The sequence below is a fragment of the Pelodiscus sinensis genome, chromosome 3, assembly GCF_049634645.1.
Source record: "Pelodiscus sinensis isolate JC-2024 chromosome 3, ASM4963464v1, whole genome shotgun sequence".
Taxonomy (NCBI): domain Eukaryota; kingdom Metazoa; phylum Chordata; order Testudines; family Trionychidae; genus Pelodiscus; species Pelodiscus sinensis.
In genome coordinates this window covers 157,323,473-157,350,116 of record NC_134713.1, presented here as the reverse complement: position 1 = coordinate 157,350,116, position 26,644 = coordinate 157,323,473, and the positions used below count along the sequence as shown (strand labels likewise).

Sequence of the window (26,644 nt, the reverse complement as noted above, 5' to 3'; positions counted from 1 at the left end):
AATGAATATTCAAATAAAATGTTGCCTGTCTGCCCAGCCCCTTGCTCTACAATGCCTAACATCCTTTGACCCCCATGCCTACGCCCCATGCCCTTTAACCCCTTAACCTCTGACCCCTACAGTTCATGCCAACATCCTCTTGCCCCATGACCCCACCATGCCCTCACCCAACAGCCCTTTGACAACACCCCACCGCCACACTCCCCAAAGTGAGGCTGCTCCTTCTAGGGAGCGTAGCCGTTACTGGCCGTTGGCGGTACACGCACTCCCTCCTCCTTCGTGGCCCCTCTCTCCCCAAATGCGTCTTGTGCCCCTGTGGGTTAGAGGCAGTGGAGGAGAGTATGAAGCCCACCTGGCCACTATCTTACCTGGGAAAGAGGCAGCTCCTGCTCTACTTTCTCCTGCCACCACCTTAGTTTCAGTGCCGCCACGAATGAAAATTGGCCACAAGAGCGGGGGAGCAGCTGTTGATGGTGCACGTGCTCCCTCCTCCTTCATGCCATCTCCCTCCCTAAGCTCGTCTTGCACCCCCATTGGTAAAGGTGGGTTGGGAAGCACAGATCCCCTGTTGGGCCGCTACCAACACTCTCTTAACATGATTTAGTGTGAAATATAAATCCATGGGTTTGTGATGTTCAAGGGGTGTGTAAAACTTTTAGTCTCTTTAAAGTCACCGTGGAATAGTTATCTCTTCATTTTTATCTCTTAACAGAGCAATGAACCTCATGAAACCATGCCAATTACTGCTTTTGGGCAAAAACAACGGCCTTCTAGATTCTTCATGACTCCTCCACGATTACACTATACACCTTCTCTCCAGTCTCCAATTACAGTAAGTAATATATCATAAAACGTGTCATTGCTTAATAATTCAATATGATATCAAACACATTAATATAGTAATTCAGTATATTCTTGAAATGAATTATCTGAGAATATTTAACAAGATAAAAGTTTTAAAACATTTTTTCTAGAAATAAGTTGTTAAATGCAACTTTCTTTCTTGTATAGGACAGTGATCCTTTATTAGGACAATCCTCTTGGAAAAACAAAATTTCAGGCTCAGATAGCGAAACACTAGGTGGTTTTCCAGTAGAATTCCTTATTCAAGTGGTGAGTGTTAACTGCTCTTCATTTAATTGTATGTGAATTGGCCTTTTTATATCTATTGTGTTGAACTTTTATGTGGTTAGCTCACACTAGATATTAATTCATAAGAGGCTTGCTAATATAAAAAAGGAACTTGTCATGAATTGCTTGTCAAAATCTTTGTTTTAACATGTTGAGGGTTTCCCCCCCCATATATAGAACTTCTTTGTATGTACTGTTTTATCATTTGCGACTTTTTAAGATTTTAATTTTCATGTTGCATGCTATTGATACATCTTTTTTGAAATAAGAATTTAACACAGCCCATACACCAAACCAGGACAATTAGTGAGATGTCCTAATCACCATGAGAGCAAAAGAGACATCTCTGCATTCCCAAAATCAAAGGCAATAGAAAAAGATATATCTAAACCAAACATTTCCTGTCCCTCAAGATATATATTCTTGTGTTCAAATTTACCCTTACCCTCTTATGTGTTTGAAAATAAGTTTGGCTTATTCTAAGAATGTGTTCAGTGAAATGTAGAAATATAATACTATGAAGTAGAGAACCAGGAAGCACATAAAACTAATTGAAGCAAACCATTCCTCTAGCTAACAAAACAATATCATTAATAATGTCAACTTTATAATTAAATAAGTTAACTTTCATTATAATTTTTGAAAGAACTATCATAAAGCAGAATCAAGACTGGCTGTTCTCAAATAAAAATTGAAAGATGTTCTTGAAAAGTTTCTTAAAGTTTATGTAACTGATTACATAAACTTTATATTTAAAGTTTATATATTTAAACCTAGAGAATATGAATTATTCTCTTTTTTATTATTTTTTTTTTGTTTGAAGCAACATTTCTGAGCTTAGGTTTTGCTATGTGAAAGTTAACACTGGTTGTATTGTAAGTGAATCATCTCTTTCACATGATGTGTGGTGCCATTACTGTTGTGAGCATAACAGATGACTATAGTCTAAGCATTATAATATTGTTATATTAAAGGTTGATTGCTATTATATGACTGGATCTTGGACTGAGAAGTTACTACAGCCTTGCTGACAAATTCAACTTGCCCTTTGCTCTTCTCCCTGCAAACCTTTTTTATTCAGGTTTTAATTAAAATGTTTTAATTATAATTATAATGCTTTAATTATACTGGACAGAATAGGTCATGCTGGTGAGAGAGTTGCACTATACATGAAAGAAAATGTAGAATCAAATGAAGTAAAAATCTTAAACGAACCAAAATATTCCATAGACTCTCTATGGATAGTAATTCCATGTTCTAATAAGAATATAGCAAAAGGGATATGTTACCAACCACCTGACCAGGATAGTAATAGTGAGTATGAAATGCTCAGGGAGATTAGAGAGGCTATAAAAATTAAAAGCTCAATAATAGAGGGGGATTTCCAATTATTCAGGGCTCAACAAATAATACAATCTACTCGCCATGGGCGAGTAGATTGTAACCCGGAAGAGCCGGGTTCGGGTGATCTGTGCATGGGCAGAACGATCTGCGCATGCGCAGATCACCGTACAGCGCGGCAGGCGAGCAGGGCTCGCTGCGGTTCGGCGAGCCCTGCTCATATTGACTTGGTGCACCTCAGGACGGGATGCGGAGATAAAGTTTCTTGACACCTTAAATGACCGCTTCTTGGAGCAGCTGGTTCTGGAACCCACAAGAGGAGAGGCAGTTCTTGATTTAGTACTAAGTGGAGCACAGGATCTGGTCCAAGAAGTAAATATATTTGGAGCACTTGGAAATAGTGATCATAATGTAATAAAATTTAACATCCCCGTGGTGGGAAAAACTCCTCAGCAGATCAACACTGTGGCATTTAATTTCAGAAAGGGGAACTACACAAAAATGAAGACGTTAGTTCAACAGAATTAAAAGGTAAAATCCCTGCAAGCTGCATGGAAACTTTTCAAAGACTCCATGATAGAGATGAAACTTCAACGTATACCCCTAATTAAAAAATACAGGCTGTGTCTGGATTACATCTCTTTTCTCGAAAAAGGGATGTAATTTAGACACTTTGAAATTGCAAATGAAGCCAGGATTTAAATTTCCCATGCTTCATTTGCATAATGACGGACGTATTTTTTTCAAAACGGGGCTTTTTGAAAGAAAAACGGCAGTTTATACTGTGATTGATCAAAAATAAAACCCTTTTTCAAAAGATCCTGTACTCTAAAAAATGAGGAGTACAGGATCTTTCATCAAAAAAGGGTTTTATTTTCGATCGATCACCGTCTAAACTATTTTTCTGTCAAAAAGCCCCGTTTTGAAAAAAAAAAACCACGGCCGCCATTATGCAAATGAAATCTAGAGACAGCCACAGTAAGAGAACCAGAAAAGTGCTAACGTGTCTTGACAACCAAGTAAAAAAAGCAGTGAGAGATAAAAAGACATTTTTTTAAAAAGCGGAAGTCAAATCCTAGTGACGAAAATAGAAAGGAGCATACCCTCTGTCAAATTAAGTGTAAAAATATAATAAGGAAAGCCAAAAAGGAGTTTGAAGTTAGCTAGTCAAAAACACAAAAATTAATAGCAAAATGTTTTTAAGTACATCAGAAGCAGGAAACCTACTAACCAACCAGTGGTTCCATTGGAGTTTTGAGATGCTAAAGGAGCACTCAAAGACAATAAGGTCATTGCAGAGAAATTAAATGAATTATTTGCTTCAGTCTTAATGGCTGAGGATATTAGCAAGATTCCCAAACCTGAACCATTCTTTTTAGGTGACAAATCTGAGGAATTGTCCCAGATTGAAGTGTCATTAGGAGAGCTTTTAGAACAAATTGATAAGCTTAATAGTAACACGTCACTGGGACCAGATGGCATTCACCCCAAAGTTCTGAAAGGACTCAAATGTGAAATTGCAGAACTATTAACTGTGGTTTGTAACCTATCCTTTAAATGATCTTCTGTGCCTAAAGATTGGAAGATAGTTAATGTGACGCCAGTATTTAAAAAGGCCTCTAGAGGTGATCCTGGCAATTACAGACTGGTAAGTCTAATTTCAGTTCTGGGAAAATTAGTTGAAGCTATAGTTAAAAATAGAATTGTCAGATACATAGATGAACATAACTTGTTGGGGGAAAATCAACATGGTTTCTGTAAAGGGAATTCTTGCCTTAGTAATCTGTTAGAGTTCTTTAAGGGGATTAACAGACATGTGGACAAGGGGGGATCCAGTGGATGTAGCATACTTAGTTTTCCAGAACACCTTTGACAAGGTCCCTCACCAAAGGCTCGTACATAAAGTAAGTTGTCATGGGATAAGAGGGAAGGTCCTTTCATGGATTGATAGGTGGTTAAAAGACAGGAAACAAAGGGTAGGAATAAATAGTCAGCTTTCAGAAAGGAAAGAGGGTAACTAGTAGTGTCCCCCAAAGGTCCGTACTAAGACCAATCCTGTTTAACTGTTTACAAATGATCTGGAGAAAGGGATAAACAGTGAAGAGGCAAAATTTGCAGATGCTACTAAACTGCTCAAGATAGTTAAGACCAAAGCAGACTGTGAAGAGCTTCAAAAGGATCTCACAAAACTAGGTGATTGGGCAACAAAATGGCAAATGAATTTTAATGTTGATAAATGCAAAGTAATGCACATGGGGAAAAAATAATCCCAACTATACATTCAAAATGATGGGGACTAATTTAGCCTTAATCACTCAGGAGAGAGATCCCAGAGTCATTGTGGATAGTTCTCTGAGGACATCCACTCAGTGTGCAGCGGCCGTCAAAAAACCTAACAGAATGTTACGAATCATTTAAAAAAGAATTGAGAACAAGACAGAGAACATCTTTTTGCCTTTATATAGATCCACTGTGCGCCCACATCTTGAAAACTGCATACAGATATGGTTGCCTCATCTCAAAAAAGATATATTAGCATTGGAAAAGGCTCAGAAAAGGGCAACAAAAATAATTAGGTGTTTGGAATGGGTGCCATCTGAAGGGAGATTAAAAAGACTGGGACTTTTCAACTTAGAAAAGAGGAGACTAAGGGGGAATATGATGGAGATCTGTAAAATCATGACAAATATGAAGAAAATGTATACGGGTTACCTGTACCTGTAATATAAGAACTAGGGGTCACCAAATGAAATTAATAGGCAGCATGTTTAAAACAAATGAAAGGAAGTTTTTCTTCATGCGGGTCACAGTCAGCCTTTGGAACTCCCTGTCAGAGGATGTTGTGAACACCAGGCCTTTAACAGGGTTCAAAAAGGAACGAGATAAATTCATGGAGGTTAGGTCCATCATACTTATTAGCCAAAATGGGTAGGAGTGGTGTCCCTGTTCTCTGTTTGTCAGGGGCTGGAATGAATGACAAGAGAGGGATCACTTGATGATTTCCTGTTCTTTTACCTCCCTCTGGCGCATCTGGTATTGGCCACTGTCAGCAGACAGGATACTAGGCTAGATGGACCTTTGGTCTTACCCAGTATGGCCGTTCTTATGCTTTAATCTTGTGCAAAGAAAAATATGTCCTCTTCAGTTCATGACAATCCCAAAGAAGTTTTAAAACCAAGCTCAGGGCTTAAAAACTGCTGAAATTCCATCAGGAGTTATAAAAGTCAGAAATTTCATTTGCACTTCATATGGAAAGTTACACATGAGAGTCATGACTAATGAATGATTGATGAGACAAAAGAAAGTCCAGATAATTAGATATTCCCTGTTGAAGAATCTTATGCTATGACACAGAACTTTTAATTTCATGCAAACCACAACTAGCAGAGAAAAATCAGGTATACAATCTGTGGCACTGGTCTGGAAGAATGCTGACTTACTAGATCCTGACATGCCAGATTTTGTCAAATGCAATCCAGAAAGCAGTGGGTGGGTTCTTAATGAGGGTCAGCATATTTTATAATGGTTTCTAGCTAATCAAAAATTGGAATGTGTTTGCAGAAATGAAGTATCACTCTAACTGGTATGCAGTTATTTATTATACAGTGGCTATATAAGTACAGGCGGCCCCCGACTTGCAATGCGATTGGTTCCCAGGGAAGCATCGCAAGTCGGGGGCATCGTAACTTGAACCCTCATCTACAATAGGTGCCGTGCACCATTGTAAATGCAGGCCGAGGACATAAGTCGGGTGTTTTCGGCCCCTTCTGGACTTACAAAAATGGTTGTACGTGCGGGGGGGGGGGGGGGGGGGGTCGGAACTCGGGTAGTCGCATGTCGGGGGTTTCCTGTGTTCAACACAAGTTATTTGCTAATATTTATTAAATTCATTGAAAGACTTCAGATGGGGAAAAAAATAATTGTACTAGGACGGTAATCTTCAAAAGGATTTCCAGACAGGTTCTAATTTTGTGTCTGCAATTAATTGTGGGAACGTCTTATAATGTTTAGAAGTCTAACATTTGATTTATGGTCACAATTAGATATAGAAATATTGTGATCGGCACCAGTAATTTTGCACTCCCAATTCATAACAAGCGAAAATTTAGTCAATATTCTAAAAGAACTTTGGTCCAAAATCAGGCCTTGTAGCACTAATTTTTACCATAATTTATCAATGAAGATGGACAGGCTCCACTTTATAAAACCAATATGTTCATTGATCTTTCTTCTTCTGGTACTAAAATGATCTTTCTAGTTTCACGGAGGACAAAAGTTATGCATATTAGAGAACTAGAGAAATGATAGCGTTAAAAGGAATTTGCTATAATATCAGTTGACCATCTCATATACATCAATGTTTACATGCAGTCTAACCAGAACACTGACAAAAAAATAAGTATATTTTATACTTACATACAAGATTAAATGTGTCTGGGGATAGTGGATTCAATTTAAAATATATTACATTTCAGATCAAAATTGAGGGATGAGATTCCCTTTGTATAGGGTTCCAGTTTGTCAATGGTGTTAGAACCTAGTTTTCCACATGATTACCAGTATCTTTTTTTTTTTTAAAGGAAGAGTTAAAATTAAGATATAATAAAAAGAGAATGTACACAGAAATGACTTTTTTTTAACTATACTCCTGCATATCCAGTAGAGGGAGCATGTTAACTAATGCAGTATTTTCCCAAAACTGTTCTAAAGTTCTAGTTTAAATATGGAGACAGGGATTAGAGGAGTGATGCATAAAACAAATAGGAAAATACAAAATTGGTAGGGGAAAAATTGATGTTTTTCAAACATATCAGAAGATACTAAAAACAATATAGAGTAAAATATTTAAAAACTAAAAGTACTTTGGTGTCCCTATAAATGTTCTGTAACAACTTAAAGTCAAGTATAAATTGCTAACTCAAACAAACATAACACTAATTCAGCCTGTTCCTTAATTCCCGTCCTGAATTTTAGTTGTATTTCTGTCCACATGAAAAGGTCTGCAAGATTAGGAATTGAAAGTAGCTAGTAATTTCTGTAATAAACTTTTAATATTAACTGTCATTTAGTCCTCAGTTAAAACATATCAGTGTGAAAATTCTGCTATACCTTGTTCCCAACTGCACTGAACTCCAGTATATGCACGCTTATCACATAAGAGGAGATTCTGGCCCCATTGAAATCAATGGCAGAACACCTATTAATTGCAGTTACAGTAGGATTTCTCTCATGGTTCCCAGCTGACATCTGTGCTTCTTGTAGTTAGATGCATATTAGACAAAATCTAGCAACCCCTTCTGTGGGCATATTACAACCCAAATGCAACAGATAGAGAGCACTTTTGTTTTGAAGGAAGAGCCTAAGAACTGGAAAGCTTTCCAAACCCTATTGTTTGCTGCAACCCAGGTTGTATTAGAGCACCCCTGCCCACAGTGTGCCAGAGCCAGGCCTGCCATGATTGGAGGCTGCTCCAGCCAGGCTAGAGGCCCCCCACCCATGCAGGCCCTGCAGGGCTGTAGCAGCCCCCTGCCTGCAGTGGGTTGGGAGCTGCTCCAGCCCCCACCAGTTCACCATAACTAGTAAACCTCACGTATTAAGGATGAGGCCTACCAGTTAACCATTATCAGAGGGGTAGCCATGTTAGTCTGAATCTGCAAAAACAACGAGAAGTCCTGTGGCACCTTATAGACTAACAGATTTATTGGAGCATAAGCTTTCGTGGGCAAAGACCCACTTCATCAGTTGCATGTCTTTGTCACGTGCATCTGATGAAGTGAGTCTTTCCCCACGAAAGCTTATGCTCCAGTAAATCTGTTAGTCTATAAGGTGCCACAGGACTTCTAATTGTTTTTGCAGTTAACTATTAACATCCCCAGTTATATTTCAGCTCTTGTTGCACGAATGTTCACAAGGGGTTTGTGACCAGTCTGGGGCGTGACTAGTGAGTCCATCAACAGCATAAAAATGTTATGTGTAAGGCAATGACAAAACAACTGATCTCTACCATAGCCCATGATAATTACATTCACAGCTTTGCAGTGAAGAAGTCCTATGTTGTCTCTTCAGGCCTTATGGAGGGAAGGATTCTGTTCCCTTCATCACTAAAATATATCCAAAATCCCATTTACTCAGTCTTTCTGCAGGGGGTTTCAAACATTGTGCTTTGACATCATTCAGGTAAGGCTCCCTGAAAGTACTCTTTGTAATTTTTGTGGAGGAAAAAAATACTTAATTTTAATTTGTAGTCCATCTGAGAAATATCTTTGAGCAAAAAGTGTCTGATATTTTTCAATAACTTTTATTATTAATTTCTAAACCATTTTAAAACTGATTAGAGATGTTTGTCCTAAAAAATATTTCCTCTTTGTCTATAGACCAGGTTATCAAAAATACTTATGATCAAGAAGGAGCACATCAAGCAGTTAAGGGAGATGAACACAGAAGCAGAAAAGCTGGTAAGAACATGTTATTTTTTCCATTCTTAAATGGGTTTTGATATTCCATTTTATAGGTATCAAAATAATCATACAAACAGATAGTCGTACTAATAATCAGTGAGGAGTGGATTATCTTGTGGTTAAAGTACAGGTCTAGCTTCTATTCCTGCCTAGAGTATGACTCTATGCAAATTACTGAGGTCAACCTTTTAAAATTGTGTATATTTTAAAATAAAACTTCCTGAGCTTACAGAGTCTGTCTAACTTCACACAAAATCAGGAAGATGAGTAACAGCTTTAACCTAGTGGTCAGGGTACATGGGATGTAGGAGACCACTGATTTATGCCACACCACTGCCAGCAGAGGAGAAGGAACTTTAAAAGGTATTTACAATCTCTCGGGTTCAGTTCTAACCACTGGACTATGGGATAGCCTGGTGTGGGTCTCTCTCATTCTTGCCCATTGAAGTTGTTTCATCTTAACTGAATAGTTAAATATTAACTGGGCCAGAGAGCAAGTGAGAATAGCTCTGTAGTCCAGAGGTAAGGAAACTTGCCTGTGAGGTGGAGATCCCTTTTCAAATCCTTTCTCCTGAGGAGGCAGAGTTGGGACTTGAACTATTCTCTCTTAAGCCTGGTCTATACTAGACCAGGCAAGTCGGCTTAAGGTACGCCATCCTGAAATAACTATTCCGCATCTTGTGAGCAAGCCTGTTATTTTGAATATAACAGGCTCGCTATTCTGACATCCCTGTAAACCTCGTTTCATGAGGGCTAAGAGACGTTTCGGAATAGCGCTCTATTACGAGGTAAGGGTGCAGTGTAGACATGCCCTTAGTGACCAGTTAAGGAAGTAGAACTGCTTAATCAAACTCAAAGCAGGTCCTAAATTAGTATGTTAGTGTCTGGCAACAATGCTAGTTTCTAAATGACTCAGTGCAACAGGATTGTTAACAGGAGCTACCAATACACAGTTGTACATTTTAGTTTCATTTTTTGAAGAGACCAATTAGTGTTCTTTAGAGGTTTTGTCTTCAGTATATTATTACTATTTGAGGACTATAAAAAATATATCTGCCACAGTTATCTAAACAATACATAAGCCAATTAAATTCATTTAGCTAAATCAGTGGTTTTCAACCTGTGATCCATGGATTTCTGGGGGGGAAAGAGTCCCTCAGACTAAGGGGTGCATGAAAGGTTACTATACCATAGAACAGTGGTTTTCAACCTGTCATCCAAAGGCTCTAGGCCAGGGGTCTCCAACCTTTTTAAGCACAAGATCACTTTTTGAATTTAAATGCAATCCAGGATCTACCTCAAACCCAAATACCTTTCCCCATCCTCCTTTGTGCCCCTTTTCCAAGGCCCTGCCCCTTGCTCACTCCATTCTTCCTCCCTCCCCCATCCTTCCTCCCTTTCATTAGGCAGGGGCACAGGGTGGGGGCGCAGGCTCTGGTCTTGGGCTAAGGGATTTAGAATGTAAGAGGGGCTCTGAGCTGAGCCTGGGGCAAGGGTTGGGGTATAGGAGGGGGTTCCGGGTAAGGCTCTGGAAGGGAGTTTGGGTCTAGGGGGGCTCAGGGCTAGTGGTGCAGGAGAGGGTACTCGACAGGGACAGGGATTCAGGATGCAGGCTCCAGCTGGACACTACTTACCACAGGTGGCTCTTGGGAGGTGGTACAGTGGGGCTAAGGTAGGCTCACGCCTTCCCTGGCCCTGCACCACTCTCAAAAGCAACCAGCAAATTCCCTCCATCCCAAGCCCTGTGCCCACCCCATCTGTTCTGTGGAGATGGAATACAGGGTGGGAGAGGGGAACAGCTCCAAGGCAAAGAGCAGGAGGTGCACAGCAGTGGGGGGAGGGGCAATTGAAGTGCGGGCATTTGATAGCCTCTTGGCCAAACTAGTCAAGATCACCTGTCAGAGGCTCCAAGATCTGCCAGTAGATCCTGATCTACTGGTTGGTGACCGCTGCTCTAGGCAGTCTGCAGATTATGCCTAACATTTATAAAGGGGTCTGTATCTCCGTTTGAAATTTTTTAGGGATCCATAAGTGAAAAAAGGTTACAAACCACTGAGCTAAGTAACTTTTGTTTTTGAAGAAATAGCCAAACAAATCTTGGTGAAAAGGATTGATGTATAAATTCTTTGACTTAAAATTTTACCAGAAAGACAAAATAAAGTTGATAGTAGACACTTTAAATAATAAAGTGAAACTTTAGTAATACAGATGTATAGTATTTGTGATTTATAAGTTTGATATTCTTTGTCTTCTCCACAGAAATCCTATTCTATGCCCATTAGCATTGAGTTTCAGAGAAGATATGCAACTATTGTTCTAGATCTGGAACAACTGAATAAGGACCTAAACAAAGTTTTGCATAAGGTTCAACAGTACTGTTATGAGGTAATATGTTACAAACCTCTTAGTTTATTTGGCATTGTGTTTAATATATAAATAAGTGAACTGAAATTTTATATATAGAAAATGGCAATTAGAGACAAATGCAAAACTTTAAATAACTGGGGCCATATATACTTTCACCTCTCTTTTTCTGAGTATCAGTAACTCCCATTGATGTCAATGGATTGTTTTGGTTAGTTTGAGGACCTGGTTATTTTTTCAGGCTTGTGAAACTCCCTTTGAAGTTGATTACTAGTTCATACACATAATAGCTGTAGAATCAAACCCTTATGCTTTACTTCTAATTACCTCTATGTAGCTTGCTCCAGACCAAGGCCTCCAGCCTGCAGACCAGCCAACAGATCTGAGGCGCAGATGTGAAGAAGAAGCTCAGGAGATAGTTAGGCAAGCAAATGCATCAACAGGACATCTTTGTGTGGAAAATGAAAACCTAACAGATCTGATCTCTAGACTTACAGCAATACTACTGCAGATTAAGGTATAAATTGTTGACTGAAAATTTAGTCTGTTTTTTAACACACAGTTTTAAAGGTTTGGCAATCCAAAGTCATCAGTTGAATTTTTGCATTGAACTAAGTCACAACATGAATTGTATTTGAATAGAAATTACAAGTATGTAGTAGAAGTGTAAATTCTAAATTTGTTTTTTAATTTTCTCTAGTGTCTAGCAGAAGGAGGTGACCTGAATTCCTTTGAATTTAAATCACTAACAGATTCATTAAATGACATAAAGAATTCAATAGATTCTTCCAATATCAGGTAATAACTTTTAATAATAATACATACATATTTTTCTTACCATGAATATTTCACGCAGTGGTGAAAGTAACTTAAAATTTCTTACAGATACTGTCCTATTGCAACTCGGTCCCTGCCAGCTCTATAAATAGATCCATGTAGGCTTTTGCCAAAGCTCAGCCAGCTCTTGCCAGAGCTGCACACCAGCATGCACCCGCTTACTTTCACCTCTGTTTTCATGATTAGCTATTCATAACACACTTCAGGGGTGAAAGGTTTATGTGTGTGTATATATATATATAATTGAGTCTAAATCTGCAATTCTTTCTTAGAGGAATGGTACTATTGAAAAAGGCTACCTAACTTCTGTAGATATAAAAAAGAATATTAAAAATCAATCCATTATAAATTAGAATTTCCTTTGCCATTCATTCTTTTTCAAAAGGTATTTTTAAAATTGACAGATAATTATTGATGTATGTAATTGTTTTAAAAGAAGATTTAACTATTTGAAGAAGAAAATCACTTTTTTCCACTAGTAAATTTATTATAAATTCTCTAGAGCATAGAACACAGTACAGTGGTAGCATCTTTCCCCTTTGGAAAAACTCCACTCTTATCTAAACTTCACTATAAGCAGAATTATAAATCACACACTGCAGTGGATTTAAATAATTTGAGGTTTTCCTTCTTTATTCTTCTCCATCAAAGACCACCTATATTCATATATTCCCATGAACTTCAATCATGCAAAACCTATACACTGGTGCTTAGGTATCAAAACTTTCCTACTGGCTTCATAGGGCACCCTGATAATTTTTCTCTTTTCTCTTACAGTAACAAAATTTGGTAAAGATATATTGCTCTCTGGCACATTAGCCCTTCTAAACTTTTACTACTGTGCTACTTATGTTCAAACCATGGCTTTAACACAGTTGGTGTTCATTATCTTCAGAGGGGGTAGCCAAGTTACTTTGTAACCGGAAAAATTTAAAAAACAATGAATAGTCTTGTAGCACTAACATGTCCAGATATGATAAGTTCATAAATTGAGACTTAAAATGTGGAATTTAACTATTCTTTCTTTTCTTTAGTTGTTTTCAGAATAATGTTGAGATCCATGTTGCACATATTCAGAGTGGCCTCAGCCAGATGGGAAATTTACATGCCTTTGCAGCCAATAATACCAACAGAGACTGAAAAAGATGTTTATTTCAAGTATACAGCATGTAATTCTGTGAAATCCTCTTCCTTTACATAGGCTTCACCAAATATCCTCACTGCGTGGAGATAAGGGAAAACTCTAAAAAGACCATTTTAGGTAAAATGTACTGCTTCTTAAGAATACCAGCATTACTGGCCTACATACATTAGATTTTGCCATTTGTTATATACATACGGTAGTTTTGCTAAGAGCTAACTTCTATTAGTAAGTACATTTTTTATTTTAAACTGAAAGTATATTAATATGCTTTCATATAATTTCAACTAAGAATATATCAACTTTATTTTTAAAAGTTTGGCTAAATTTTGCCCAACTCATGCAGATGATTTTATTGATGTGTTGAAGACAATGAAGAGGAAATGGTACAAATCAGTGGCTGTATGGCAGTCCTTTGTTCTTGAAAGCAACAGTTCTAGTACCTGTGACCATCTCAGACTTTAGTCTACAAACTGTGGAGAAGCAGTATGTGTATTCCTAACCTTACGAAGCAGCAGCAGAATATGGACAGAAAATAGATGAGAGTGAATAGGTAGATATTGTACACTTGGATACTGTCTGCTCTATAAATCAGTTAAGACCTTTTTTGGAATGTTTAATTTATCATAACTTATATAAGAAGTGTAATGAAGGAATAGAAAAACATAACTGCTAAATTCCCAGGAACAAATTTGCTATGGCTTTTTCCCTCCATATAGGGCAAAAAGTCCTGTAATTGATATTTTATACAAATGACCGATAACATATTGGTTTTCCATTTTTTATTGTTTGCACAACTTTCAGCTTAAATAACTGGTTATTCAACAATACCCAACATATATTATAAATAAAAAGATTTTGATAACAAATGAGATAACCGGTGTTGTGAACTGTTTTAAAAAATGCCTATGATTGTATTCTAGAATGTTAATCTTGTAAAAAGTGGTTATTGGATTATTTGTTTAATAGTCTTGTAAAGCTTCAGTGTAATAAATTGTTTCCAGATTTGAATTTTCAGATACAGCTGTAGAGATGTTTTTATTCTTTTGGATACCTTATAAAACAAAGTATTTTATATGTTAATGTATAAAGAAATCGTAAACATTATTTTCAATTTTTGAATTTTGTATAGTTTAAAAAATGCTTCTGTATTGCAATGGTATTGTGCCACTTCAAAACTTTAGTGCAGAGTTTATATTTAGCTAAACTTGTTCTGTTAATTAAGAAATCCATAAATCTTTTATTCTCAGTGAAATTTCTAATTCTAAATAAATTGACCTATGAAAGTTGATATATTTTACAAAAATGCAGACTTCTTGCACATAAAGATAGGTCCATTTTCATTTGTAAAGAAAAAAATTGCATAATTAATTTCTAAAAATGCAGCATTTTCTTTTATTGGCAAAGTGAGTGTTTTAGAAGGTATTTTTAAAATTACAAGGGAAATTACGGAATAATATGCTTCCCCTTTCCACCCTATTTCCAGATTATTTTGTAGTGTTATCTTCTAACTGGTAAAGAGAACAGAATATGTTCTCTGCCAGAGCCAGTCAGCCACAGTCTTTGAATTGACCACAGGGTTAATCACAAGGTGCTCAGTCTTTTCCCACCTCATTAACTTCAGGGGGTAGCTGAGATATTCTGTACATGATAAACTTAAAAAACAACAAATGGTCTGGTAGCACTTTATAGACTAACAAAACATGTAGATGGTATCATGAGCTTTTGTGGACACAGCCCACTTCTTCATGTCAGTGGGAGTATTTACATGCTTAAAGGCAAGCATATGCTTTCTTGGATCAGAACTTTAGTATATAAATAGCAGGCGGCTGCCCAATCAGCCAATATCTACCTAATACTCACACTCTTATTTAATATAAAGAGATACATATTTTCATCACAATACCACAGTCTTATCTCTGATTGGTGATGGCAGTGTTTTTTATGCTTCAGGGGGTAGCCAAGTTAGTCTGTTACAGGAAAAAAACAACAGATGATCTGGTAGCACTTTATAGACTAACAAAACATGTAGATGGTATCATGAGCTTTCGTGGGCACAGCCCACTTCTTCAGATGACCGGAGTTATGAGTTTGAGATGTGTACACCGGAAATAAATAGGAGAGGGGAAGGGAAGGAGAGAGGGAAGAAAAAAGGAGGGGATATGAGACAGAGCATCAGTGAGTATCTGAAGATTGGGTAGTTAAACCTAAGCAGATAAAAATCAAAGTCAATAGATAGACTCCCATGTCAAGAACAATACAACAATGGTTTTTAAATTGGTAGTGTCCCAACCAACTTTCATCATGATTGAGTCCATTAGTTTTTTATGTTGAGAGAGAGAGAGAGAGTATGAGAGTGAGTAAAATACTCCTCTTTCCCCAGTGCTTGGCTACCACACAAGGTCTCAAAGCTGCCCTCCTGTCAGCCAGGGAGAGAGCACAGGGACTATGAGGCCTCCGAGCAGCCCCCCTCCCTACCCAGAAGGCAGGGGAGAGTCCAAGAGGCCTCCGAACAGCCCTCTCCCCCAGTGATGGCCAGGGGCAGAGCCAGGCCTGGCATGCTGCAGCCAGGAAGGGGGCAGTTAAGGTTAGGTCGTGGCCAGGGGGTGGGGATGAGAGAAAGGGCAGGAGTGTGGGGAGGGAAAAAGGGCCTGGGCTGGCGTGGCTGGGGTGAGGAAGGGCCCAGGGTGGCACAGCTGCTTGTAGGTGGTGGAGGGAGAATGGGTCCAGGGTGCCACAGCTGCAGCCCAGCCTTCCCCAGTGGCTGCGGAGAGAGCCTGGATTGCCTACCCCCTGCGAGAGGGAAGGGTTAGCAAGCGTAACAAGCAGGGGGCACAGCCTGCTAGCAATATATCTAAATACGATTTTTCAAAGAATACTTTTAAATAAAAAACATCAATTAAAAGTTGTTGGGATTTTTTAATTATAACTGCTGTGGGATGGAATCATATTTTTATAATAGATAAACTGTATAATATTGATTTTATGGTAAAAGTATGCATGTGTACTTGTATTTGGGCATTGAACAATATGTGCATTTAATGTGAACTTAAATTAATTTTTACATTGCTTGTCCAAAAGGATGTCATGTTTAAGCCTTGAGATCACTAATGTAAGAACAATATTTATGTAGGGTCAGATTGTTGTGTTGTGATGAAATATACATCCTAGAATTCCCCCACAATCAGTAAGAAATGATAGTGTCTCTTCCCTGTAAAGTTTAGAGATGGTCCAGTGTTATTATTGGGGACTCAAGCCCTAAGACCTACCACACTTAGTTTCCACAACTTTAAGTTCTACCTGCAGCAGTGGAACAGTTTAGTACGAGTTGGACCTCTCTGGTCCGGCACTGTCAGGATCTGACCGGTCCCAAACAAGAGAATTTCCCGGACCTGGGGAGGTCTTCCACCAGTCCCCAACCTGTGCTGCCAGCAGGCAGCCCCAACAAGCACCCTGCCTCACCCTCCCCCACAAAATGTCTGGGTTGCTGGCTGAGCTGCTTGCCTAGCTGCTGCCAGCTTCCTGAGTAGCACAGGCTCCAGCTCCTGTGGGGCTCCAGTCCCAGCCCCCAGCTCCAAGGGGCTGCTGCGGGAGCTCTAGCCCCATGTTTCTAGAGGCTGCCAGGGGACTGCTCCAACCCTGCATTCCCAGGGGCTTCTGCAGGGCTTCAGCCCCATGCCAACACGAGCTGCCGGGGGACTCCAGCCCTGGCCCTGTGCTGCAGCAGGTTGCCGTGGGGCTCCAGCCCAGCCCTGCATTCCTAGAGGCTGCCGCAGGATTCCAGTCCCAGGCCCATGCTTGAGGGGGCTGCTGCAGGGCTCTGCCCCCATGCTCCTGGGGATTGTCAGGAGACTCCGGCCCTTCACTGCTGCAGGCTGCCAGGAGACTCCAGCCCCAGCCCTGTGCTGCTGCAAGCTATGGGGTCTTCAGCCCCAATCCTACACTGCCTGCAGCTGAATGCCAACCCTGTTTTCCCCAGCCCTAGCTATCCCTCCTGCCCTTAGTCTCCTGGGCTCTCTGGTCAGGAGCATCCATGGTCCCAGACCAGAAAATGCCAGTTTTTAGAGGTACAACCCATTGTCTGATTTCTTCCAACCACTTAATTTATACATTTTATTTTAATTCAGTTTTCATGCAGCAGTGACCTCCTTTCAACTTCTAGTCCTCTTTGCCTTGTCTCCATTGCAGGACTGCCTGTGCATTGAGGCATCAGCACTCCTGAGTCCTCCAGTTTGGTACTTCTGTTGGGCCCTCCCTGCCCTCCACTAAAAAGGAGCTTACGTAGCACCAGAGAAGTATCTGGCCTCAGACGAGGCCAAGAGAGCCACATAATCTGTTTCCTTCTTTTGCATGTTTGTATGTATATTGTAGCTGCAGGCTGAGAAAGCAAAACAGAGGAGAAGAGCCCAAAACTAAGGAAAAATATCAGCATTAGAAGCTGGGGTTCTCATATGCTCCACTAAAGTGGAGCTCATGGGAAGTGTATTGGAAATGCAAGTAACAATAAAATGTTAAATTAAACCACAAAGAAATCTCATAATTTACAGGAACCATTGCTGATACCAAAGGGTGGTACAGCAGTTTCCCCAAACATGAAAGACATGGTCACTCTATTAAAGGGGAGTTTATGCCCTAAAGATCCCATAGCGCATGAGACTAAGGGCAGTCTGTAGTTTTCCAACCTTTATAAGCAGGCATCATTAGCAACAGGGAACAACTTGACCAAGGTGGAGTGGTATTCTTCTGAGTTTTGACCACTTAAGACTCCAAATTGAAATGGCATTAGATCATGCACATGGTCAAAATATTAATTAGGTGCCCACTGCTGGGTTCATCATCTTCTCGGAGTGACTCATTACTTTCTGGTCTTTTGAATTTAGCATACTCTTAGAAGTATTATACAGGGCTGTACTGGATCCCCACACTTTACTTCACTTTGGGTGGGAATTTGATGTCCTGTTGGGCTTTGCAGGCTTGGCTACCATTTGGTAATGCTCAGATTATTTCCTGGACTCCTACCTCTGCCCTCTGACCTGAAATCACAGGTCAAACTGCGAGGGGTGTGTGTTAAAAGTAGGGTTTGTCTACGGCATTTATAGTGGTTAGAACAGTGTTTCTTAAACTGTGTTCTGGGGCACACTGGTGTGCCATGAGGCAGTTGGAGGTATGCCACGGAGAGCAACAGAATTCAAAATGGCCGCCCTTAAAGGGACGATTTTTTTCTCAATAACTTTCCCCCGACCCTTTTTTTCCTCAATAACTTCCCTCCCCCCCCCTTTTTTTTTCAACAAAAAATTCTTGGTATTCCTCATTTTAAAAAAATTATTATTTGGTGTTCCTCAGTCTTAGAAAGTTTAAGAAACACTGGATTTGAAAGTAAAATAGTTGCAACCAGTGTTCCCTATAAGCTGAACACTTTAGCAGCCACCCAGGAGAGACTCCAGCTAATTAGCAGGGTGCCTCAAGCCAACAGTTTGTGTTTCTACCGGTGGTGTACATCCGCACATGCCTCAATGCACATAAAATACATTACGCACATGGATGGAAAATGCTAGAGGGAATATTAGAGGTTGCAACCAATGTGAAAACAGCAATAGAAAAGTGCTTATTCATATAGCTTGTTCCAGTAAATTGTACTGAAATTGAAATACTTTTATATTGGTATAAGTGGCATAGCTAAACCCATGATAGACGATTGAAGCATATCAGAATGTCTATTCACAGTTTTTTGTACTGATTTAATTGTTGCAGTCTAATACAGATACATTAGTACAAAAAGTGCATTCAGACCAGCCCTAAGTGATGGTACTCTACTAAGGGCAATCCACTTCTGATGCCAAAAAGTTGTCCCAAATCTGTATATGACCACCTCTCTTACGTGCTTTGACCAACAAGGAAATAGAAATGTTGCTATTTAAATTACCTTCTTTGGACATCTAAGTTAACATATAAGTGAAATAAATGAAGTGAAAGAGCTCTTAAAGCTATGTTTCAGGCTCTCTGACAACTTGGGTAGACATTGCTAGTTCAATTTACATTTGGAAAAATCTCTCTTTGATCATGAGAGCTAAAGTTTTTTCAAGAAAGTCTAGTTTGAGAGCACAAAATACCCACATCAAAAATGTACTGGGCCACCAAATCCCTAATTCAAGCCCTGCTTAAGAGCTTCAGATCTTTCAAGAAGAGCTATATCCAAGGAATGACAAAAAAAAATAGAATAGGAATCAAGAATTAGGCCTGCCAAAGAATAGCTTGGTTACTTTCAAGTAGCTAACTGGGTCTGCAAGTCTGATTCTCACTGTATGTACCAGAGGTCCTAGATTCAAATACGTGATAACTCCTCTTCATATACGTATTAGTCATGTTTATTGCATTCCATCCAAAACACCAAGGCCTCAAAAACCTCAAGATGGCCCCTTCCAAAACAAATCCTGCTGGAATACTCTGGATAATCTGGTGATCCCTTCTGGCCTTAAACTAAATGTCTCTTTGCCAAATAATTGCTTAATTTTAAAAATGTCTTATGAAGAAATTTATATATTTTATTTTATTTTTTATTTTAATGTAAACAAAATTATAATTCTCCTTTACCTCCCTCCTCATTTATGTGATACACTATTACATTCCATTTACTATGGGATATGCTATATGGTAGAATGGAAATTTTCTTACCCAGCATTTTCCTTTCTAGTGGATCCATCTCACTCTGATCCACACTAGTAGCTGGCTTGATTGCCAGAATGTGTTTTAGGTTTCCACGCTGTGATGAAACTGTATCTAGGTAAGTGCATTGATGAGATGATGATGTTCATTTTATGCTTAACTATCTTGACTATGCTTAAGTATCTCTGCAGCTTTGGAAAAACTCTTCTGTTGGCAGGAAGTTCCTGGGCTTTCTGAATGATGTCATAGGTTACTATAATATTGTCACTTAGTAATATTTGCAGGTATACTAAATAATGTTCATTGTCTAGGAAGGAGTACTGCAGAAAGAGATCTAGGACTCATAGTGGACCACAAGCAAAATATGAGTCAACAGTGTGACGCTGTTGCCAAAAAAGGAAACTTGATTCTGGGATGCATTAACAGTAGTGTTGTGAGCGAGACATGAGAAGTCATTCTTCCGCTCTACTGTGAGCTGATTAGGCCTCAATTGCAGTATTGTGTCTAGTTCTTTCAAAAAAGTTGTGGAGAAACTGGAGAAGTTCCAGAGAAGAGCAACAAGAATGATTAAAGGTCTAGAGAACATGAGTTATGAGGGAAGACGGAAATAATTGGGCTTTTTAGTTTAGAAAAGAGAACACTGAATGGGGACAGGATACCAGTTTTCAGGTACCTAAAAGAGTGTTACAAAGAGGAGGGAGAAAAATTGTTTTCCTTGACCTCTGAAGATAGGATAAGAAGCAATGGGCTTAAACTGCAGCAAGGAAGGTTTAGGTTGGACATTAGGAAAAACTTCCTGTCAGGGTGGTTAAACACTGGAATAAATTGCCTAGGGAGGTTGTGGAATCTCCATCTCTGGAGATATTTAAGAGCAGGTTATATAGACACCTGTCAGGGATGGTCTAGATGGTGCTTGGTCCTGCTGTGAGCGGAGGGGACTAGACTCGATGACCTCTCGAGGTCCTTTCCAGTTGTAGTGTTCTATGATTCTATGATTGATTTTGGTTATTTCCCACCACAATTATTTTTTACATCCTTCATTTTCTCCTGCTACGTAAGTAAATGAAGATCATTTTAAATAGATGGAATGCATGTTATTAAATTACTAACGGCTCCTTAGAGACTTGCCTCATTCAGTGCACACTGTACTTAGCATGTTACTATGACATTCACGCTATGTACTTAGCATGTTACTATGGCCCACGAAAGCTCATCATCTAATAAACCATCTTGTTAGTCTTTAAAGTGCTACATTGTCCTGCATTTTGCTTCAACTATGACATTCAGGCCTTGTCTGTTTCCAGCCATGAACAATCAGCAAAAATCTCTGTTAGTGGAGATACTACACGTCACCATTTTTATCCATGCAGTTTACGCCTGCTTGAAACTGGGGGAGGCTGTACCAATGTAAATTGCTGTTTCTTCTTTGAGTGGTGTCTCTGTGGGTGCTCCACGCAGGGCTCAGTGCATCCTCGTGCCGTTGATGAGAGATTTTGCTTAGCAGTGCCTTCCCATGCCACCCAGAAACAGTTGCCGTCTTATGCTGTTTTTGTCTGTTAGATGCACACCAATTCTCCCTCAGTTCCCTTAGAGCGAGGAAAAACTGCAAAATGAGTCTGAAGAATCTCCTCTGGGAGAAATGCCTCCAACCTCCAGGGGATAAGCCCCCAGAGACACGGGCACATTGAGCGCCCCATGAGAGGGCTAGTTCATTTCCCGACAGAGGCTCTCGAGTGCCCCAGGCTTCCCCGGCACGATCATTGCCTGCTATGTCCTGGGCCGCTCGTTCCCCAATGCCAGCTACTTCCGACACTATGGAGAACAAAAACTGACCTCAGCTGTCTACGTCCCCAATCGACACAAGCTTTGCAAAGCGCCTCACATTCCCATGAATAGTCCTACAATCTCTCGACTGGTGGACCTCGCCAAGCAATGTGCTAGCTGCCGTACCTTTCCATTGCCCAGACCCATCATTGACCAATGCATCATTTCTGGGCTGGGGCGCCCACTGTGGCACGAGAATGGTTTAGGGCAGATGGTCTTAACTTGAGACGCACCTCCATATCAACATCCTCGAACTCAGGGCCATCCATAAAACATGCACTCACTTCCTTCCCCTTATAAAGGGCAAAATCATTCATGTCCTCATGGACAACATTCCCTCTATGTTAATCTACATCAGTCGTTGGGGGTGCCCAATCACGCTCATTATGTGCAGAGGCAATCAGATTTTGAAACTGGTGCCTCAAGAACCAGATAACCCCAACTGCCACTTACATATCAGGCCAACAGAATACCAGGGCTGACATACTGAGCAGACACTTCTCTGAACAACACAAATGGAAACTCAGTCTCAATTTTCTGACAATGGGGATTCCCAAGCATAGATCTATTTGCCACAGCAACCAACCCCAAATGCCACCAATTCTGTTCCTGAGCAGGTCAGGGTAAAGATCAGCGGGAGATGCCTTCACCATTCGCTGGACCACTCCCCTCCTCTATTCTTTCCCACCGATTCCCGTACTCTCCAGAGTAATCAAGTTCCACTCCAACCGGGCTGCAGTAATTCTGATAGCTCACTAATATCCAAGACAACCTTGGTTCCCTTACCTACAACAGCTATCAAAAAGTCAACTGATTCCTCTCCCCGTGAGTCCCCACTTGCTAACCCAACATCGGGATAAGACCCACCACCTGAACATAAAAAACCTGAAACTCGCAGCATGGCTCCTCCATGGTTCCAAAATGAACTTATCTGTTCAGAGAGAGTTAAGCAGACCCTACTAAATAGTTGACTTTCCTCCACAAGATGCATCTACCAAAACAAATGGAAATGCTTTCAGGAGTCGTGTGGCATTTGTCAATTACAACCAAACACCGCTTCCAGACCTACTGTATTGGAGTACTTGATAGACTTCAGTGATGCAGGCCTTTCCATCAGCTCAATACACATCCATCTCTCTGCTATCCCAGCTTTCCACAAACCAGTCAACAATCTCTCACTCTTTGCACACCCAATGACGAAGTGCTTCTTAACAGGCTTGTGGAAAACACATCCAAATTTATGCCTGCCTATACTACCTTGAGACCTGAATTTTGTACTTGACACACTCAGTAGGCCACCCTTTGAACCACTAGCCACGGCCCCACCACAATACCTATCCATGAAAGTGGCTTTCATAGTGGCAATAACATCTGTGAGAAGAGTGGGCAAAACTGCAGCCCTCATGGCTCACCCACCATACTCTATTAAGGATAAGGTCATGCTCAGGCCTCCTCCCATTCCTCCCCAAAGTTATATCGGACTTCCACCTAAATGAACCCATACACTTACCCAAGTACTTTCCTAAACCTCACGTTTCTCTGAGAGAGCCCATCTTTCACACCCTAGATGCCAGAGGAGCCATCACGTTCTACTTAGAGAGAACCAGAAAGACCAGAAAATCAGACTCTTCATCTCTTTGTCTGGTCCCCGCAAGGAAACAGTTGTCTGTGTGCAATGGATTTCCAAGTGGATTGCAAGCTTTGTGGAAAAGAACCACCACAGATTATTAGGGCATACTCCACACATGTGATGGCCACATTAGCTGCTTTCCTACATAATGTGCCACTAGAGGACATTTGTAGAGCACCGACATGGTCTTTCCATCATACTTTGGCACAACATTATGCTCTACAGAAAGGACCCTTATCTACCACCACTGTAACAGATGTGGTCCTTGCTTCTTCACATAAATGACTCCAGTGCCTACCGCTGTATGGTGGGTACTGCTACTTAGTCACCTGAGTAGAGCACCCACAGGGACACCACTCGAAGGAGAAGTTACTCACTCTATGCAGTAATGATAGCTCTTCAAGGTGCGTGTCCCTGTGGGTGTTCCTCTCCCCTCCCTTCCTCTTTTCTACTTGGAGTTCTTTATTGGATTTGCGGTAGACAACGAACAGGGAGAGGATCGTGCATGCATCTAATGGACGGAAACAGCGCAAGACGGTGACTTGCACATGCATGGCATGGGAAGGCACTGCTAGGCAAAATCTCCAATCAGCGGCATGAGAATGCATTGAGACCTGAGTGGAGCACCCACAGGGGGACACTGTCATGGCTCCTTCCCTACTCTGGCATGATAAATGCAGAAGTGGGGGCCAGCAAGTGTACCCCAAAGCCTTATCTACCAGGCTTTGGTATAAAACTTCCCCCAAAATCTTAAAAACCTAGATCTTGGGAATAAAACTTCCGCTGCCACCACCCAAATGTCGATAAAGAAATCAGGGGAAAGATCATTTGAGAAATCTTACCCCTAAAATAAAAATCAAGGCACACAATTAACCACTGCCAGGTTAATAAAAAGAAAAGAACGAACTTTTATTATTACAACAATATTCCTGTTGCAACCAGAATGACTAGATAGGGAGGTAACAAAACATACTCATGGAGAAACTCCATGGGCCTAGAACTTAGTTACAAAGAAAAGCCAAAACATCTTTTAAGCAGTGCCAGATCTCAGATCCAGTACCCAATCCTTAAAACAATAAAACCTAACGAAACTACCTAAACTTTACCCTACTTACAGAAAATGAAGAATGGTGTCTTGGAGAGAGAGAGAGACATGCTTGTCCCTCTCTGTAGCTGCAGAGAACTCCCCAGAGAGACAAAAGGACAAAGGAAAAACCCAAATTCCTTTGTCCCAGGTTGAAACTCCCTCCTACATTCCTACTGGTCACTCCACCTGGCTAGGTGTAGTTAACCCCTTAATCCCCAGGCTGCTGGCTAACCCTCATAATCATGACACACACATCTTGAAGAACCATCATTTCTGCACAGGGTAACTTCTTATAGTTGCTTTGCTTATGTACCTTCAACTGGAGATTTTTTAAAAATCAAGATTGAATGGTTTTTCTAAAAGATATACTCTGATTCAAACAGGAGTTACTCCAGTAAAGTTCTATGCGCTCTTACATAGAAAGAACAGATGATCACAGATTTCCCTTTGGCCATGAAATCTGTAAGTTTATATAGAGTAACTATACTGGCATCTGGCCATCAATGGCCAAAGCCAGAACAAATTACCTATGTAAACAAATCTTTAGGAACCACCTCAAAAAACTATCTTTGATCATTTATTTACACATGTAGATTTCAAAGTACAGTGGAGTCTGGATTAACTGACACCCGGTAATCCGACACTCCCCTTTATCCGACCCTGCTGCAGGGTCTGATACAGCATGGGACGGGAGAACGGCCCCACTTGCTGCCCCGTCACTCTCTAGGAGCAGCTGCTGCCGCTTCTGCCAGGGACGCTTCGTCTGTGGCAGGAGCGACATCTGCTGTTCCGTTGCTCTCTACAGTAGAGTCCGTATCATCTGACATATTCGGTAATCCAACCATGTGTCGGTCCCGTTTAGGTCGGACGATAGGGACTCTACTGTACATTAGAAAGGTAAGCATTATGATTTTAAGTTGGCCTAATTAGATACAGAGATTTGAAGTAGTTGTACAAGCAACATTATGCTCTAGTAGTGGATAGTTATAGTCCTTAGAACTAATTATTCAAGTGTTTCTAGTTCTGCCACCACCTGCATGTGTAGCGTGTAGCCTTTGGCAAGTCTTTTAAAATGTAGGCCTACCATCTCTGCTTAGCAGGACTGCCACGTCACAGCAGAGAAGGAATGGAGTCATCAGAGAGATGGTTGCGATTTCTTGATTCCCTCTCTAGTTCTATGCTGGCCCCAATTTCATGTATTTTAGAGCAACCCAACGACCTCTAAACCAGTGTTTCTCAACCTTTGTTTATAAAGTATCCCTTTACAAAAAATTATAAGTATCTCCAGTACATAGTTTTCAGACGCACACAATTTTTTTCTACCATTGCAACACATTTGTTTAAACAATTTAATCATAGCCGGGCAGCAGGCGATGAAATTTTTGGGTGTAAAACGTACAAAAAGAATAAAGCGCTGTAAAACTTAAAACAAAAATTCACTTTTCTCCAAATTTCAGTTGTGTTGACATACCCCCCAGACTTCTCTAGGGTACTCCTACTATTGGTTGAGAAACACTGCTGTAAACTATGCCATCTAGCAATAGTCCCCAAGGATTCAGCCTTCCACATTTGTGTGAATATAGCATGCTACAGAAATACTGCCTCCCCTTAGTCCAAGAATAGATTGCCATAGGAGCTATCTACACTGGTCAGGGAGTCATTAAGGAATTCCCTTATAAGAGGGTCATCAAGGCTTCTTTGTGCCAAAAGACTGGTGGAAAGGCAAAGGAGACAAAGTACAGGAGAGAATCTGGCCCTTTTATTCCTCATTTCAGCTCTTGTGCACATGTGCCCTAGGACATTTGAGCGGGGAATCTAGCAGAAGCAATGTTATGTGATCTGGAGTTTTCCTTCTTTGAAAAGCTCCCCTAGGCCAATTTGGAGGAAAGACTGAGACAAAATTCCCAGTCACCTTGTCTGAGGTAACAGGAACAGTTGGTTGACCTGGCTAGCTAAGGTTTAAAATAAAGATTGGATGATCTAAAATTAAGTTTTGCTTAAAAAGCCAAATGATAAATCTCTCTTGTGGTAAATCTTCCTTAATTCTTTAAGATATTCAAGTGTTTGTGTTACACTTAAAGCTAATTCTGAATTTAGGTCCAGTTTACACTAGCTTTTCATCTGTAGGAATTTCCCCCATATTAGTTGAAACCCAGTTTAGGTTCCAT

General features: G+C 40.3%; 1 protein-coding gene across 3 annotated transcripts in view; it reads left to right on the top strand.

Moving 5' to 3' along the window:
* Positions 1-14,289, top strand: part of LIN9 (lin-9 DREAM MuvB core complex component) — a 49,085-nt gene extending 34,796 nt beyond the window's left edge. For all 3 annotated transcript variants that reach the window (XM_075925303.1, XM_075925304.1, XM_075925302.1), the window contains 7 exons: positions 713-832; positions 1,012-1,113; positions 8,847-8,927; positions 11,190-11,315; positions 11,632-11,811; positions 11,995-12,092; positions 13,166-14,289. In XM_075925303.1, the coding sequence (XP_075781418.1) occupies positions 713-832; positions 1,012-1,113; positions 8,847-8,927; positions 11,190-11,315; positions 11,632-11,811; positions 11,995-12,092; positions 13,166-13,271 (813 nt within the window). In that variant the 3' untranslated portion in view covers positions 13,272-14,289. The remainder of the gene's footprint in view (positions 1-712; positions 833-1,011; positions 1,114-8,846; positions 8,928-11,189; positions 11,316-11,631; positions 11,812-11,994; positions 12,093-13,165) is intronic.
* Positions 14,290-26,644: the final 12,355 nt, after the last annotated feature.